The sequence below is a fragment of the Ixodes scapularis genome, unplaced genomic scaffold, assembly GCF_016920785.2.
Source record: "Ixodes scapularis isolate PalLabHiFi unplaced genomic scaffold, ASM1692078v2 PGA_scaffold7__128_contigs__length_106722199, whole genome shotgun sequence".
NCBI classification, from domain to species: Eukaryota; Metazoa; Arthropoda; class Arachnida; order Ixodida; family Ixodidae; genus Ixodes; species Ixodes scapularis.
Window position 1 is genome coordinate 24,433,299 of NW_024609882.1, and position 13,561 is coordinate 24,446,859.

Sequence of the window (13,561 nt, forward strand, 5' to 3'; positions counted from 1 at the left end):
ATCTAGGCTTATTAACTTAGTTTTTCTTCGTTTTTATTAGTATTTTTTTGCGGCTTTTGAGACTTCGACAGATGGCCGATCCGGCCCCTCGATCAAAAACGTGTGGAGACGCCTGACCTAGACGTGCAGTACAGGTTTCAAACGCCAAAAGCATAGGTTCTTCCCCCGAGAACCAAATCTCGTGAAAAACTAAGTGCAGCGCACGAAAGCTAAAAATTGCCTTTTACATTGTGTGTAACAAAGAGTACAGCTTTCTAATATGGCCACTTTTTCTTGTCGCGAAGACTCCCTCGACTTTTTCAAGACGAAACGACACGCTTCTGCCAGGGACTGTCCTCGACAGCATGCAGACAAAAAAAACACGCTCCTCTTCGTCGATGTTACCTTGGAAAGTGACATTCGGTGTTCTTCGCCGATATGCCCGAGACGTGCGTTTGTCCTTCACCAAACTTCTTTACTGTTCAAGTGGAACAGAAAGATGGAATATAATTTTGCGCTATGGAAATCTGATGCAGTCGAGCGAGATCGCCCTACTTGCGAACCAAAGTTAGACCGAAGAGCGAACAAATTGAAGTCGCGCTGATCGCTGCAGGCACGATGGCGGACTGATCTCTCGACACGCGTCAACCAGTTTCGAAGGATGTTTGCTTTATCTTTCGAACATGCCTGCAAAACCTCTATGACTTATGCGACAGGACCCTCCCACTAGGAATAAACGCGACCCAGAGGGTGTATGCAGACTGCCTTTTCAAATACGATGTATAAAAGCACCTTTCTTAAATCGTTGGGGGAAAAAAAATTAACTTGCTTTACTGCGAGCAAGTTCACCCAGTCGGCATAGCCTTACATTAGCCGAGTCTAATGTGATAAACGTTATTGTTTATTCAATTGCATTTTTTATCACACTTTTAAATTTAAATATTCATCTCGCGAGCAACGGCCATTTCAGTTATATTCCATTTTTATTGGCACCTCCCGACTTTTTTTTCTGGAACTTAGGAAAGCTGTGTAATTTGTACAACGCGTGGCGTAAAGAACGCAAATGCGCAAAACAGTTCGAAAAAAAAAAAAGATATATGATATATTGATATCTTAACGCTCGAAGGCCACGGCATGAAGTAATTAACACTCCGGATATTGAGATTGCATTGTTCTCTGACCTGATAAAACTCTAATCTACCGCGCGACGGATACTGCCGGGACGAAAGCCCGTGTTACCGAAAGATATCGTTTCAAATAAAAGGCTTTGCTGGACGGTGAGAATTACGCTTCGACGAGACATCTCCAAGAAGCTCTCCATAGAGGCCTTCTTTCTCCGTCGGAAAAGTGTAAAATGTAAGTGATTTTATCCATTTTTTTTTTGCCTGATACACAAATTGTAAGCCCAAGTTTTGAAAGTGCTTGAAGACAAAGTTTGTGACAGGGAGTAAGATAATGTAGAGAAATTGCAAAGTATTAACTAGGTCTACTGAGAAATACGATCCTAATGGACGTTAGCCATAATTATGTTATTAATTTAGCAACTGTTTGTTTATTTAAGTGATAGGACACTATACCGAAAACAGGTCACCGGAACTAGTGAGGAGGACATATTTATACTAATAATAAATAGTCTTAACTAGAAACTGTTGTACAGACACAACTGTACAGCGTCGTGTTCTTGCATTTTATTAGCAAATTCGCCATTCTGCATGGTGCTCTTTCGCACGCTTTTGTTTACTGGCACCATAAAACTGGTTACTAAACTTACATAGATAAAAAAAAGTTAATCATTTGTTGAGGTTGAGTATGACGCAGGATTTTTAGTGTTTCTTGCGCAGACATCCAAGCCATGTGGCCCTTGAAGTTTGCGGTGCTGCTTCTGGTCGCGGGTTTGACCCTGGTAATAATACCGACAATACTCTTTTAACTTAGTTTTATACGTACAGCAAACTGTTAAAGAAAATAATCATAATTAAGTTTCATGTGGTTCTTCAAGGCCAACTCCGATGAAGGATGGAAGAACGCCAAGTCGATCTACGAGTTTTCAGCCCTCGACATCGACGGCAACAAAGTTGACTTCAACAAGTACAGGTACGACGTCACCACTATTTTGATTTCTGACAGTCGTCCAATCATACGACCTGTCGCCGACACTAAGGCTGCGTCTGCGCTTTATGACTTGTCCTTTAAAATCCAGCGATACTTTTGCATTTTACTTTCCTTAAAAACGAAATCCAATAAACTGCTGCATTTCAATGGTCTAAAAAGGAACATTATTATGAGGTAGCAATCATTGCAAAAACGTGTAATTTGTACAACATGTTGGACGCAGGGGTCACGTGACGCTGATCGTTAATGTGGCCTGCAAGTGCCTCCTGACGCAGAAACACTACAAGAAACTGAGTGCGCTCTACCACAAGTACTCGGAATCCAAGGGCTTGCGCATCATGGCTTTCCCCACCAACGACTTTGCCAAGCAGGTCAGGACTATCTCGCACCATCTGTTACTCTATAGTCACGTGACACGACGAGAACGAAGGAGAGGTCCTTCAGTCGTGCCGGCTCCAGGCAATGCTTCACGGCGCGTGCACGCGCAGTCAAAGCACGACGGAAGGCAGCGAGCGCGTGCTCAGGGCCGGGCGTTTAAGAAAAACGACCCGTCGTTCTCGATTTGTCAGTGATTATACGGGTAGTAAACTCAGGGAGAGGAGAAAATGAAAGCTTGCGGGGACCGTCAGATAGGAGCGCCGAACTCTAATTGGAGTGATTAGTGGATGGAAACGAAGGCGGCTGGCCTTTGCGTGTACCCACTAATCCCTCCAATCAGAGCTCGCCGCTCTGACGTTCCCGCGCGCTCTCCTCTCCTCCTCTCCCTCGTCTTCTCTCCGTGTCGAAACTTGGAGAGAGTCGCAATGAGGTTGGAGAGCACGGAAAAGTTTAACGCGGACGGACCCGTGTCCACGGTGTGCGCTCGAAGGAACCCTGGGCCGAGCCCGAGATCAAGGAGTTCGTGAAGCAGTTCGACGTGACCTTCGACATGTTCAGCAAGATCAGCGTGAACGGGGACAACGCCCACCCGCTCTGGAAGTACCTGAAGGAGAAGCAGCCGGGCTTCCTCTTCAAGTAAGTCGCACTCTTCGAGAGGAGTTAGTGTGTGTTTGTGTGTGATGAAATCTTGAGCCACTCTTATACTGTTCACACATCATATAAAAGAGACCGTGTGCGCTGCCGACATTATGACGACAAGAATTTGGGGACCCGCTTCAGGAAGAATGTTAGCTTCGTGAATACGTATGATTCGAACACATGTCTGCGGACAGTTTTTGTATGGCCAATGTGGCAGGGCCGTCATACAAACAAGAAACACCCGCGGGGGAGGTATGCAGTGTGACCGAGGATTTGGGAATTCTCAAGCTCAAAATAAACAAAACTGTCAAAGGAACTGAAAGTAATCGTATGATGGTGCAAACAATTACATATACATTATTGAGAGGACGCCGGTGGCTCGTTAGTTTAAATAAAAGTTGTGTTTCTTTTTTCGTTCGTGACATTTGCAGCGCCATCAAATGGAACTTCACCAAGTTTCTGGTGGACAAGAACGGACAGCCCGTGAAGCGTTATGCGCCCACCGACTCGTTCGAAGTAAGTGCTCGTCCATTATCACACATGCGAAACTCTCCCGATAACGCAGTTAAGGTTGAGTGTCACAAATAAGAACAAATAAAAAAAACCCACTTTATTTAGTGTTTTTCTTTTTGTGCACTAAGAGGTTTCTTTGTGAGCCAACATTTGTTCACGTTGGATCGGCATACGCATTACAATGTTATTTATTTATGGCGTCTTCATGGTTAGAAAATAAATTCGAAATCAGAAATACGGCGTACAGATGACTTCGATAGCTTTATCGCTTTTTTTTTTTCCTGTCTATTTCTCTTTCTGCCCTGCTGACATTCGATGCAGTCTAATTACTCCAGTCTGACTGACTGAGAACACACGGGCCAATATTATTAAAAAATGCGTATTAAAAATAATCAAATAAGGATACGAATAAAGTTCCCAATTTTTCCTGGTTTCAGACAATCGAAGCAGACCTTCTCAAGTACTTTTAGAAGAATGAAGAAGCAAGCCTTATCTGCAACAGCTGGACACTTTCGGAATAAATAAAATAAAATGTTAGTAGATTGTAAGGACATACGGCCTCTCTTATTGGTACACTTTGTATTCTGCGGGCGACGCAGCCATATTTGATGGCTGAAGTACTCGCCCACGTGCCTTACCCCATAACTCTCAACGCCCTTAGAAAAAAGAGGATAAAAAGAAATGAAAGTTCAGTCGTTGTCATTTTACCTGTGTATTTTCTTCCACATCTTTTTTTTTTTTTTTTTTTTTTTAAGCAAGGCAGATACAGTGCAGTGGAGTTGTGACTCTGAAACCTGAGAAGTCTTCTTTTCGATGCGATGCCTTATTTCGACGCTGGAGAGGCTTTCCTCAGTTCAGCGAATACAATCTACAAGTACCTAAGTGACATGGGGAAAAATATATATATTTATGAATTAAAATGGTAAATAATTTTGCACCCTTAACGTCTCTCCTTAACGGTAACAACACAAACAAGGTAGAGTTCTAAGAGGCACAACAAACAAACTTTAACTTCAGACGCGCATATTCCTACATTTCTTGCATGGCTTGTTCACGTATGCTAGGAGGGGTGATCAGAAAGTTTTGCAACTCGCATATAACGAAAACTACCAGGGCTTTGAAAAAGAAATATTTTTCAACATATTCCTCCCTCACACAAATACACTTCTCCCATTTGCCTTGGAGGCGTTTGATATCCTCGCAAAGAAAAACTTCCTGCTCGTCAAGCCGCTGCTTTGAGGCAGTTCGCAGTGCACTCAAGTATTCGAACCTTGTTTAAGGCGCTTTTTTTTCAGATTCTGGAATTATAAAGAGTCACTAGGGGCCATATCAGGACTATAGGGTGGGCGGTCAAGTTCTTCGAAAGCACACTCCCGAATGACAGCCTGGGCAACGCGAGACTTGTGAACGGGGGCGTTGCCATGCAGGAGGACGCCTCTTGTCACCAATCCTCGTCGTTTTTCCACGATGGCCTCCCGCAGTTTGCAGAGAACGTTGGCATAGTATGCGCCTGGTTATTGTCCTGCTGTTTTCCGGATAATCAATCAGTAGGATCCCTTTTGCGTCCCAAAAAAACTATCGACATCACTTTCTTCCCCGAGCTTTGCGTCTTGAATTTTTTGGAGGAGGGGGGGGGGGGGGGGGGTGGACTCGAATGTTTTCACTGCATAGACTGTTCTTTTGTTTCGGGGTCCGACTGGTAAAGCCACGTCTCATCCCCAGTCACAAGGTGGGCAAGAAAATCTTCTGGGTCGCTTTCATAGATGCTCAAAAGCTACCTTGACGAATGCAAGCGGTGCTGTCGATCCTGCGTAGAGAGGTTCCGTGGCACCCATCGTGCCGAGACCTTCGACATACCCAAAACGTCATGGATGATTGTGAAAGTACTGTCATACGATATGTTCAATTCTGTAGCATCTTCGGACACCTTAACTCGGCGATTCTTCATGATGAGGCTCTCAGCTCGGGCTGAATGATCCATAACGGTCGAAGTGCTGGGCCGCCCTGACCTTGGGTCGTCTTGCACGCCTACACGACCGTGTTTAAACTCGTTGAACCAACGAGTTACTGTAGCACATGAACGGCATTCATCGTCATACACCTTCACCATTCTACCATGAATTTCCTTGGCGGAACTCCCTTCTTTGCACAAAAACTTTACCACGCTCCGGTACTCAAGCTTGAAATCGGGAGAGGACGCCATGTTTAACTGACAGGTGCAGACCAAAACTGGAATGGGAACTCTTAATATTACGAACATGCTTGGCTAGAGAGAGGAGCTAACCAACGGTGATAGAGAAATCACTGTCAGACTTTTGGTGATAGCCGAGTTGCAGAACTTTCTGATCACCCCTCGTGTATCGCCACGACAGCGTTCCGCTATGCTATAGACACTTCGGACACGCACGAGATTACAGCCGCCATTTCTGATTTTGTCTTATCGAGATACCAAGCCAGCGAAGCGTGCTTTGACGAGCCCTCACAAAGACCAATGCTGGGGATAAGGACACAGTCGAATCTTTAATGACGATAACCTGTCCTGTTGTGGTAATAATGGAGGGAAGCGGTCAAAAGCTTCGGGCGCCGCTCGCATCGCTTTCTCATTCGCCGTGCAAGCGCACCTTGCGTGGCCTAGGAGTCTACTTCCGGCAGCGATAGCGTGCGGACGTACGATGTCTGGCTCCGAGGGAGCAGTTTCAGCGGCCCAATCGGGCCGCGGTATCAGGATCACCGACGATAAGGAATACGCTGTCATCCTTCGCTGCCAACAGGATCACTTGTGTTGAACACAGTATTTTTACACGCTGATGTCAAGGGCCGCCCGTACCGTGCGGAAGAATTTCGGGACGCTTTGGCAAGCCTGAGTTTACTCCCCGAGGTCGTAGCCCTCGGGGCGTACCAGATGAATCATGTCTGGGCCGTCACGTTCAAGTCCCTCGAGGGTGCCAAGAAACTGCTGGCTACACCGGAGCTCACCGTCAAGGGGCGGAGGTGCATCGTTGTAGACCCGGGAAACCGGGACGTGCGCCTCAAGCTCCATTGGCTGCTTTTTAACGTTGGCGACGACGACGTGAGGGCAGCCTTGGCGCCTTACGGCAAGGTCCTGGACGTCTCCAGGGAGCGGTGGCACATCGACGGCTGCCACAGCGTCAGCACCATGACGCGGACGGCGGTGCTGCGCCTGAAGGGGGGCGTGACTCCCGACGACATCCCGCACCAGCTGCGCGTCGCCGGTGAGCTCGCCCTCGTCGTCGTGCCGGGCAGGGCGCCGCTCTGCCTGCGGTGTCAGCGGACGGGGCACATCCGCAAGGAGTGATGCGTCCCCAAGTGCGACGTCTGCCGACGTTTCGGCCACGAGGGCACGCAATGCGTACGGACCTACGCGGCGGCCGTGGGTCCTGTGGGAGGCGAGGAGAAATCCGAGCTTCTCATGGACGAGGCCGACGCCGAGGAGACCGTCGCGGGTCCGGACACCGGGGCGGCGCCATCGCAGAGAGCAGCGGCGGCACCCGAGGGCCACACGGCCACGTCCGCGGTCAACGTGGCACCCTGTGCTGGGACGGCGAGCCAGGCCAAGTCTCCGGACGTTCCGTCCGTTGAGGCGCCGAGGCCGGGAGTCGGAGCAGCCGACATGTGCGACGACGCCCTCCCTGAACAACCAGGCGACGCGCCCATGGAGACGGCCGTGACACCGGAGCTCGCCACAAAGCGGACTCGGGACGTCGACGGTGCTGACCCAGCGGCAGCGACCAAGGAAGAGCCGCCTGCCAAGACGGTGCCCCTGTGGAGGCGACATGCGCCTGTTCGGCCGAACATTCCGGAGGAGGACAGGAGGGCAGCCAAGCCTCCGCCGTGAGTGTGTGCGCTGCAGTTCGCCGAGAGCCACGGAGTCAGCGACTTCAAAGGACAGACACCTGCACCGCGCCGACGCGGCAGGTTGTTCCGAGGTAAGCACCATGCGGTCTGTCTTTTCTCCCTTTCCTGAATGGCGGTGATATTAGACGCCCCTTTTCGTGTCGCCACGATTAACGTCCGCGGGCTCGCTGCGAGGCGTCGGCAGTACCAACTGAGCCGACTGTTTGCCGAGAACGAGTTGGATATCATTGCCGTTCAGGAAACAAAGGTTGAGAGTCAAGAGCAGACAGACCGTATGGTGCAGCCTTTTCGAACTCTTTTTAATGTCTGCGTTTCGCACGCTATGGGAACGTCGGGGGGTTGTTGTTTGTTTCTTCGGAAGTCTCTAGGGTTTGTTGAGACCGCCGTGATTTCCTGCGCGTATGGCCGTTTTGTAATATGCGATTTTTCTTTTTCAAATATGCAATGGCGCGTTATTTGTGTTTATGCGCCCAATCGTGAGTGCGAGCGCAGGGTCTTTTTTGAAGGTCTGAGCGAGTACCTTAATTGTGAGCGATTTGTAATTTTTCTTGGAGATTTTAATTGTGTTTGTGCGCCCCAAGATCGGGTGAATTTGACACGTGTTCGCGACCAGAGTGCCTTTTATTTAACTGACATTGTCACGAACAATTCGTTGGAGGACGTGGCTTCTGTATCCTCTAGTAACGGTGTTCATTTTACCCATTTTCAGGGCTCGAGCCATGCGCGTCTCGATAGGGCCTATGAGTCACTCGATCTTGTCCCGCTATGTGCCCATTATATTGTTCAACCCGTCTCTTTTAGCGATCATTTGTTAGTAATGTTCACGATTGGTAAAAAAGTTAAGCAGCCAAATTGGAACTGGTCGCTCTGGAAAATGAATAGCTGTCTTGTGAAGGATGAAGTTTTTACCGTTCAAGTAAAAGAATTATTTAGGAAGTTGCATGAAAATGAGGCGACCATGTGGGGTGAGCGATGGGAACTTTTTAAAGAGGAGGTGAAACTTGAGGCCATAGAAAGAAGCAGTATTCTTAATTTTCAGCGAAAGCAGAAAGAAAAAACGCTGCGTAGTCAGTTAAGCACCTTTTTACTAGAAGAAAGTGCGAAGCCGGGCGAGTTTGGGCAAGAGATAAGACAAGTGAAGAATCAACTCGAAGTTATCGACTGCGAAAGATACAGGGGGGCTATTGTGCGTTCGCGGTCTGAAAAGCTGTGGCAGGGCGAAAGACCGACGCAGCGCACGATGAGCGACGAGAAGCGGTATGCACAGCGCAAGGAGATAACCGAGTTGTGTGTCCGTAACTCGATAATCCGCGATAAGAAAGCGATTGAGGGGGCCTTTGTTGAATTTTATCGGGTTCTGCTTAGAAAAAGCGTTCCAGAAGAGGACGGGTTTGAAAATGAATTCTTGTCGCTCATGCCCAGGCTTGAAGAGCACGTTCGAGAACGGCTGGAAGAGCCGATTAGTGTTCGCGAGCTTACAGTTGCGATCGAGGAATTAAGTGCTAGCAAAACGCCCGGGCCGGATGGCCTTAGTGCGGAATTTTATAAAGCATTTAAGAGGGAGGCCGCAGAAGCTTTGCATGAGGTGTTGACCGAGGCCTATCAAAGAAACGTGTTACCGCCATCTTTTTCAAAATCACATATCGTTCTTATCCCTAAATCCGATGACCCTGTGAAACTGTTATCCGTGTCCTCTTACAGACCAATAAGTCTTACTAACGTAGACTATAAAATTTATATGAAAGTCTTAGCTTGTCGTTTGCAAAATGTCATTACATATCTGGACGGCCCACATCAGACGTGCGGTATAAAAGGTCGGAGCATTTGTACAAATATTCACGTGGCTCGAAGCATACTAGAATGTTGTGACGCCTTCGCTGGCCGAGTTGCCATGCTGCAGCTAGACTTAGAGAAGGCGTTTGACAGGGTTGCACATGATATTCTTTTTCGTATTTTGGAACATGTTAATGTTGGTTCTGTTCTTTTGTGTGGTATAAAGATGGCTTACGCCGACTGTACCACGTCAATTATTGTTAATAGAAGCGTTAGTGAAAGTATCCACGTCCAGTCTTCTGTTAGGCAAGGTTGTCCTCTGTCCCCTTTGCTATTCGCGATTTACTTAGAACCCTTTTGTTTAAGAATAATTCATAATGACAATATACGAGGTTTTAGATTACAATCTTCTGAAGTAAAGGTCCTTTCCTACGCGGATGACGTTGCTGTTTTTTGTAGTGATCATGACAGTCTGCGTAAAGTGGCTAGTATAGCATCTTCCTTTTGTAAGAAAACAGCGAGTAGAATCAACTGGGGAAAATGCGCGGGTTTCTGGCATGGTAACTGGGCCACCACGCCTAAAGTTTTTCTGAACGTACAGTGGACAACCTTGCCCGTGAAGTATCTCGGTGTGCCACTTCAGCACTACCGAGACACTAAGCAACTGTGGAATGAGGAGACTGATAGGGTAAGGGCGAAAACAGAGGGTTGGAAAGGTCGCGAGTTTTCAATGTTTGCGCGCGCAACAGTCTGCAATTTATTTTTAATCGCGAAAATATGGTATATTTTGCAAGTTTTGTCTATGTCACGCCTCAATGTGCAGAAGCTGCACAGGGTTTTCGCTGTTTTTATTTGGAATTCAGGTTGGGAGCGTTGTTCCCGTACCAACTTGTTTCGATCAGTTCGTAGTGGAGGTCTTGGACTGTCTCACTTGTTTATACGTCAAATAGTTTCCAGGTTTTTGTTTTTACGCGATCAGAGAGATGTATTCTTGAGAACTTTTATTAATGTGCATTTGCAAAGCTTCCTGCCTGAATTTGTAGTATCTTCTAGCGACCAAATAAGCGCGAGCGTTCAGGGGTTCACGCGGGAAGTTGTGATGGCATTTCGGATGCTTAAAGTTCGGTTCTCCTTAGAATACCTGAGTTCAGTTAGTCGCAAAAGGCTGTATAGAGATTTAGTCGATGTTCTTTTACCCGTACCTCTTTACCGATCTTTGTACTGTGAGGGCGCAGGGCAGGATGTTTTAAACAGGGTGAAAAGAATGCCGGTAAAACCTTCTCTTAAGTCGTTTTTCTTTCAATTGCATTGCGGCGTGCCACCTGTCAAACCGTGGCTTGAAGAGAAAAGAATTTTTGTGCCATGGTCAATTAATTGTTTCCTTTGTAAAAGGCCCGAAACTATAGAACATGTATTTTTAGAATGTTGGGATGCGGTGTTCCTATGGGACATCCTGCAGCGAACGCTGAAGAAAGATTTCCCCCTCACAGCGCATGGCATACGGTTTCTATCTGTAGATAATGAAGGCGGTATTCCTTACGATATGTTAATGCTCCTTGGCCTCCACAGTCTTTGGAGGACGAGGACGGGTGTTAACCACGCGGACGCACAGGTTCGGCCCGCACGAGAGTACCTCATTGAAAGTGCCGCTTACATGCGTGAAGTATACCATTCACTGTCTGATCCACCGGACTGGACGTTAATGTTGGACAGGTTGGTCTGTCTAGAAAGATTTTAATGTTGCCGCGAGGTCCGATTACGGGCCAGCGCGCTCTTAACATTTGTCAATGTGTGTTTCTGCCTTTGTGCTTTTAGTTGTTCTTGTCAAAACAGGCAATAAAGAGAAAAAAAAAAACCTTGCGTGGCCTAGACGGTACCGTGTCTGGCTCGCAACCGAAGGGTCGTGCGTTCAAATCCCACCTAAAATTATAATTACTTTATTAAGTGAAATCATTTGAGACATGCAGGGACCCTTAATTCGCATTACATGTCATGTTTTTTTTTAAATCACATTCATTCGACGTTTGACGACACGCTTCACGTGAGCGTTGGGGGTTGCTTAAAATTCCCGCGCGGGGTCATGTAGCTGTGACGTCATAACCCTATCGACCAACCAGGATTCGAGTCACGCCACAGAGGCCGACTTTTCTGCCACACGAGGTCCTTAACGCTAACACGTTATAATAAGAGGAAACACAAACTAGCGTTTGGTTATGGCGGGGTTCATTCCGAGCTGCTGCGAAGAGTCTATAACCAAAGCACCACCTTTTCAGAGAGTCACGAGCGCTTCAGCTCTCCCCCAGCCTTCCAAACGCGTGTTTGCCCAGCAAAAGGAGCTTCTCCAGTGCTCCCTCTACAAGACGGTGATGATACAGAGCCGATATCAGCGTCTAACAGAAATATGTGAAAGCAGTGGCGCACCAACAGGGGGAAGGGGGGAGGGTTAACCCTTCCCCCTCCCCGAGCTTTCTTTTTTACTTGACGCTGAAGGTTGGCTGGGTGAGAGAAAAACAAAATAAAATACATTTCTGCCTGACCGGTTGGAACGTTCCCGAAATTTAGTGTGCTTACTTGACTCTCTACCATCATCGGAGTGTTGGACATGTGCAAGCTGCTATACCTGAATATGGCTAGTCAACCTACATTCATACTACTTTGATCTGTAGCACTAAAAGAGGGTCTAGGAAAAAAAATCGTACCGGAACAACTGGTCCCAAGTGCAAGGTAGAAAAAAAAAAAAAAAGATCCCAATATCGCAGTGAAACTAAAATACAATTGTGGATTCAATATATAAAAATATAAGCTATTTCTTTTTTTTTTCCTACGAACGAATTTACGTTGTGCTTTTTTTGTACGAAATCGTCATGTGGCATATAGGGCCATTGGGGCTTTTATGACGAATGGAGAAAAGGTGCAATAGAAAGTCAGCAGAATTTACTTAGATATCCTTTTCAATTTGTAAAAATAAACACGGCAGTGACCCATAAATAATTTGTTTACAAGCGATCGAAGCATAGAAAATGTAGAATTTTATTACTATGCCCCTTTACTAAGGGAACCAAGCATACCATACTTTTACTAAACAAATGCACGCTTGTGTACCTATTCTCACACAAATTTGTCACCGAAAAAAAAATACATTGATTTGGCGCTCAGTTTAAGTCTGGCTGTCTTCAGATTCTCTCTGTATATCATTTTTATTCAATAAATGTTCATCTAATGAATAAACATTTGGGACCTGCTAATCTGGAACAAGTGAGTGAGGTTTTTCAAGTATTATTTAAACAACTGTTGCGGAGACAAATAAGCAGTTGAGGTGAAAGTCCCAAGTATTTTTCTTTTATTTAATATTTTAAAATATTGTTTTGAGAGTTTTTCTTCCTCAATAAGAAGTCTCTTAAAGTTGTAGGTTTCGAACATATTCTAATAAAAGTCACCTCTCATTTCTATTCTTATTTTTCGTCAGCAGTCATCAAAAGCTTGCATGAATTCCTTCTCAATTTGTTTTCTCCTCAAACACAACAGGCAATAAAAACAAATCTACACAAAACAGGCAGGCAGAAATGCTGTGTTCCACCCCACGAGCTCGAGTATAATTGATGAGGATGTCAATTGTTGAAATCTATTGAGGGAACAGCGAGAGCTGTCGCAATATGCTGCGGGCAGGGGCGGATTTAGAGGGGGGGTCCGGATGTCCTGACCCCCCTCTTGAGTTCTTACTTGTGTAAAAATTAGGAGGTGAAATGAGGGAGAGGGGGTTCCTAAATAAATGGTACGCTGACCAACACCTGACCCCCCCCCCCCCCTCCCCCCTCAGGAAATTCCTGCATCCGCCCCTGGCTGCGGGGATCGCCAAAGCAATTTGGTGGTCCGCGTAAAGCTATGAGACGTTTCGAAGAGACCGAAAAGTAGACGCTTGCTCGGGCGGATATTGAGGAGCACGTTCCAGCCCGCGACTCCAATTTCCACGGGCCCGCTGAGGCCCGCTCTAATTTCCGCCATGACAGCTCGCTTGCCACTGCTACACAATGTTGACTACGGTCCTCAATAATCAACGCAATAAACACCGTTTTTTTTTTTGTTGCTATTACTAGTTAGACTAATCTGTGGGTTTATAATCGGTGACAAATTGAGAGTGAAGTGGAAGCTCCTCCCACCCCTTTCCCCTTTAGCAGAGCGAACGCTGGAGTGTAAGCGACCTTTCCAGCGTTGGCTCTGCTGGAGTGGAAAGAGGTGGTAGGAGCTTCCAATTCACTCTTAAGCTGTCATAGACTGTAAACACCTCAATAAA

General features: G+C 46.7%; 2 protein-coding genes across 3 annotated transcripts; one reads left to right on the forward strand and one right to left on the reverse strand.

Annotated features, from left to right (window-relative positions):
* Positions 1-1,251: 1,251 nt before the first annotated feature.
* On the forward strand, positions 1,252-4,172 carry LOC8031828 (glutathione peroxidase-like). 2 transcript variants are annotated; one of them, XM_029969464.4, is made up of 7 exons: positions 1,252-1,335; positions 1,821-1,882; positions 1,979-2,073; positions 2,315-2,462; positions 2,960-3,105; positions 3,540-3,624; positions 4,059-4,172. In XM_029969464.4, the coding sequence occupies exons 2-7, from the start codon at positions 1,832-1,834 to the stop codon at positions 4,089-4,091; spliced, it is 558 nt and encodes a 185-aa protein (XP_029825324.2). In that variant the 5' UTR covers positions 1,252-1,335; positions 1,821-1,831; the 3' UTR covers positions 4,092-4,172. The 2 variants fall into 2 exon arrangements, with proteins under 2 accessions (XP_029825324.2, XP_002407528.3); XM_002407484.5 differs by having other exon boundaries at positions 1,253-1,335; positions 1,807-1,882.
* A 2,211-nt stretch (positions 4,173-6,383) lies between these two features.
* On the reverse strand, positions 6,384-11,123 carry LOC121833343. The gene is made up of 2 exons (XM_042286565.1): positions 7,004-11,123; positions 6,384-6,898 (listed from the first exon to the last, which is right to left on the reverse strand). Exons 1-2 carry the CDS (start codon positions 7,723-7,725, stop codon positions 6,712-6,714), a joined length of 909 nt encoding a protein of 302 aa, XP_042142499.1. The 5' UTR covers positions 7,726-11,123; the 3' UTR covers positions 6,384-6,711.
* Positions 11,124-13,561: the final 2,438 nt, after the last annotated feature.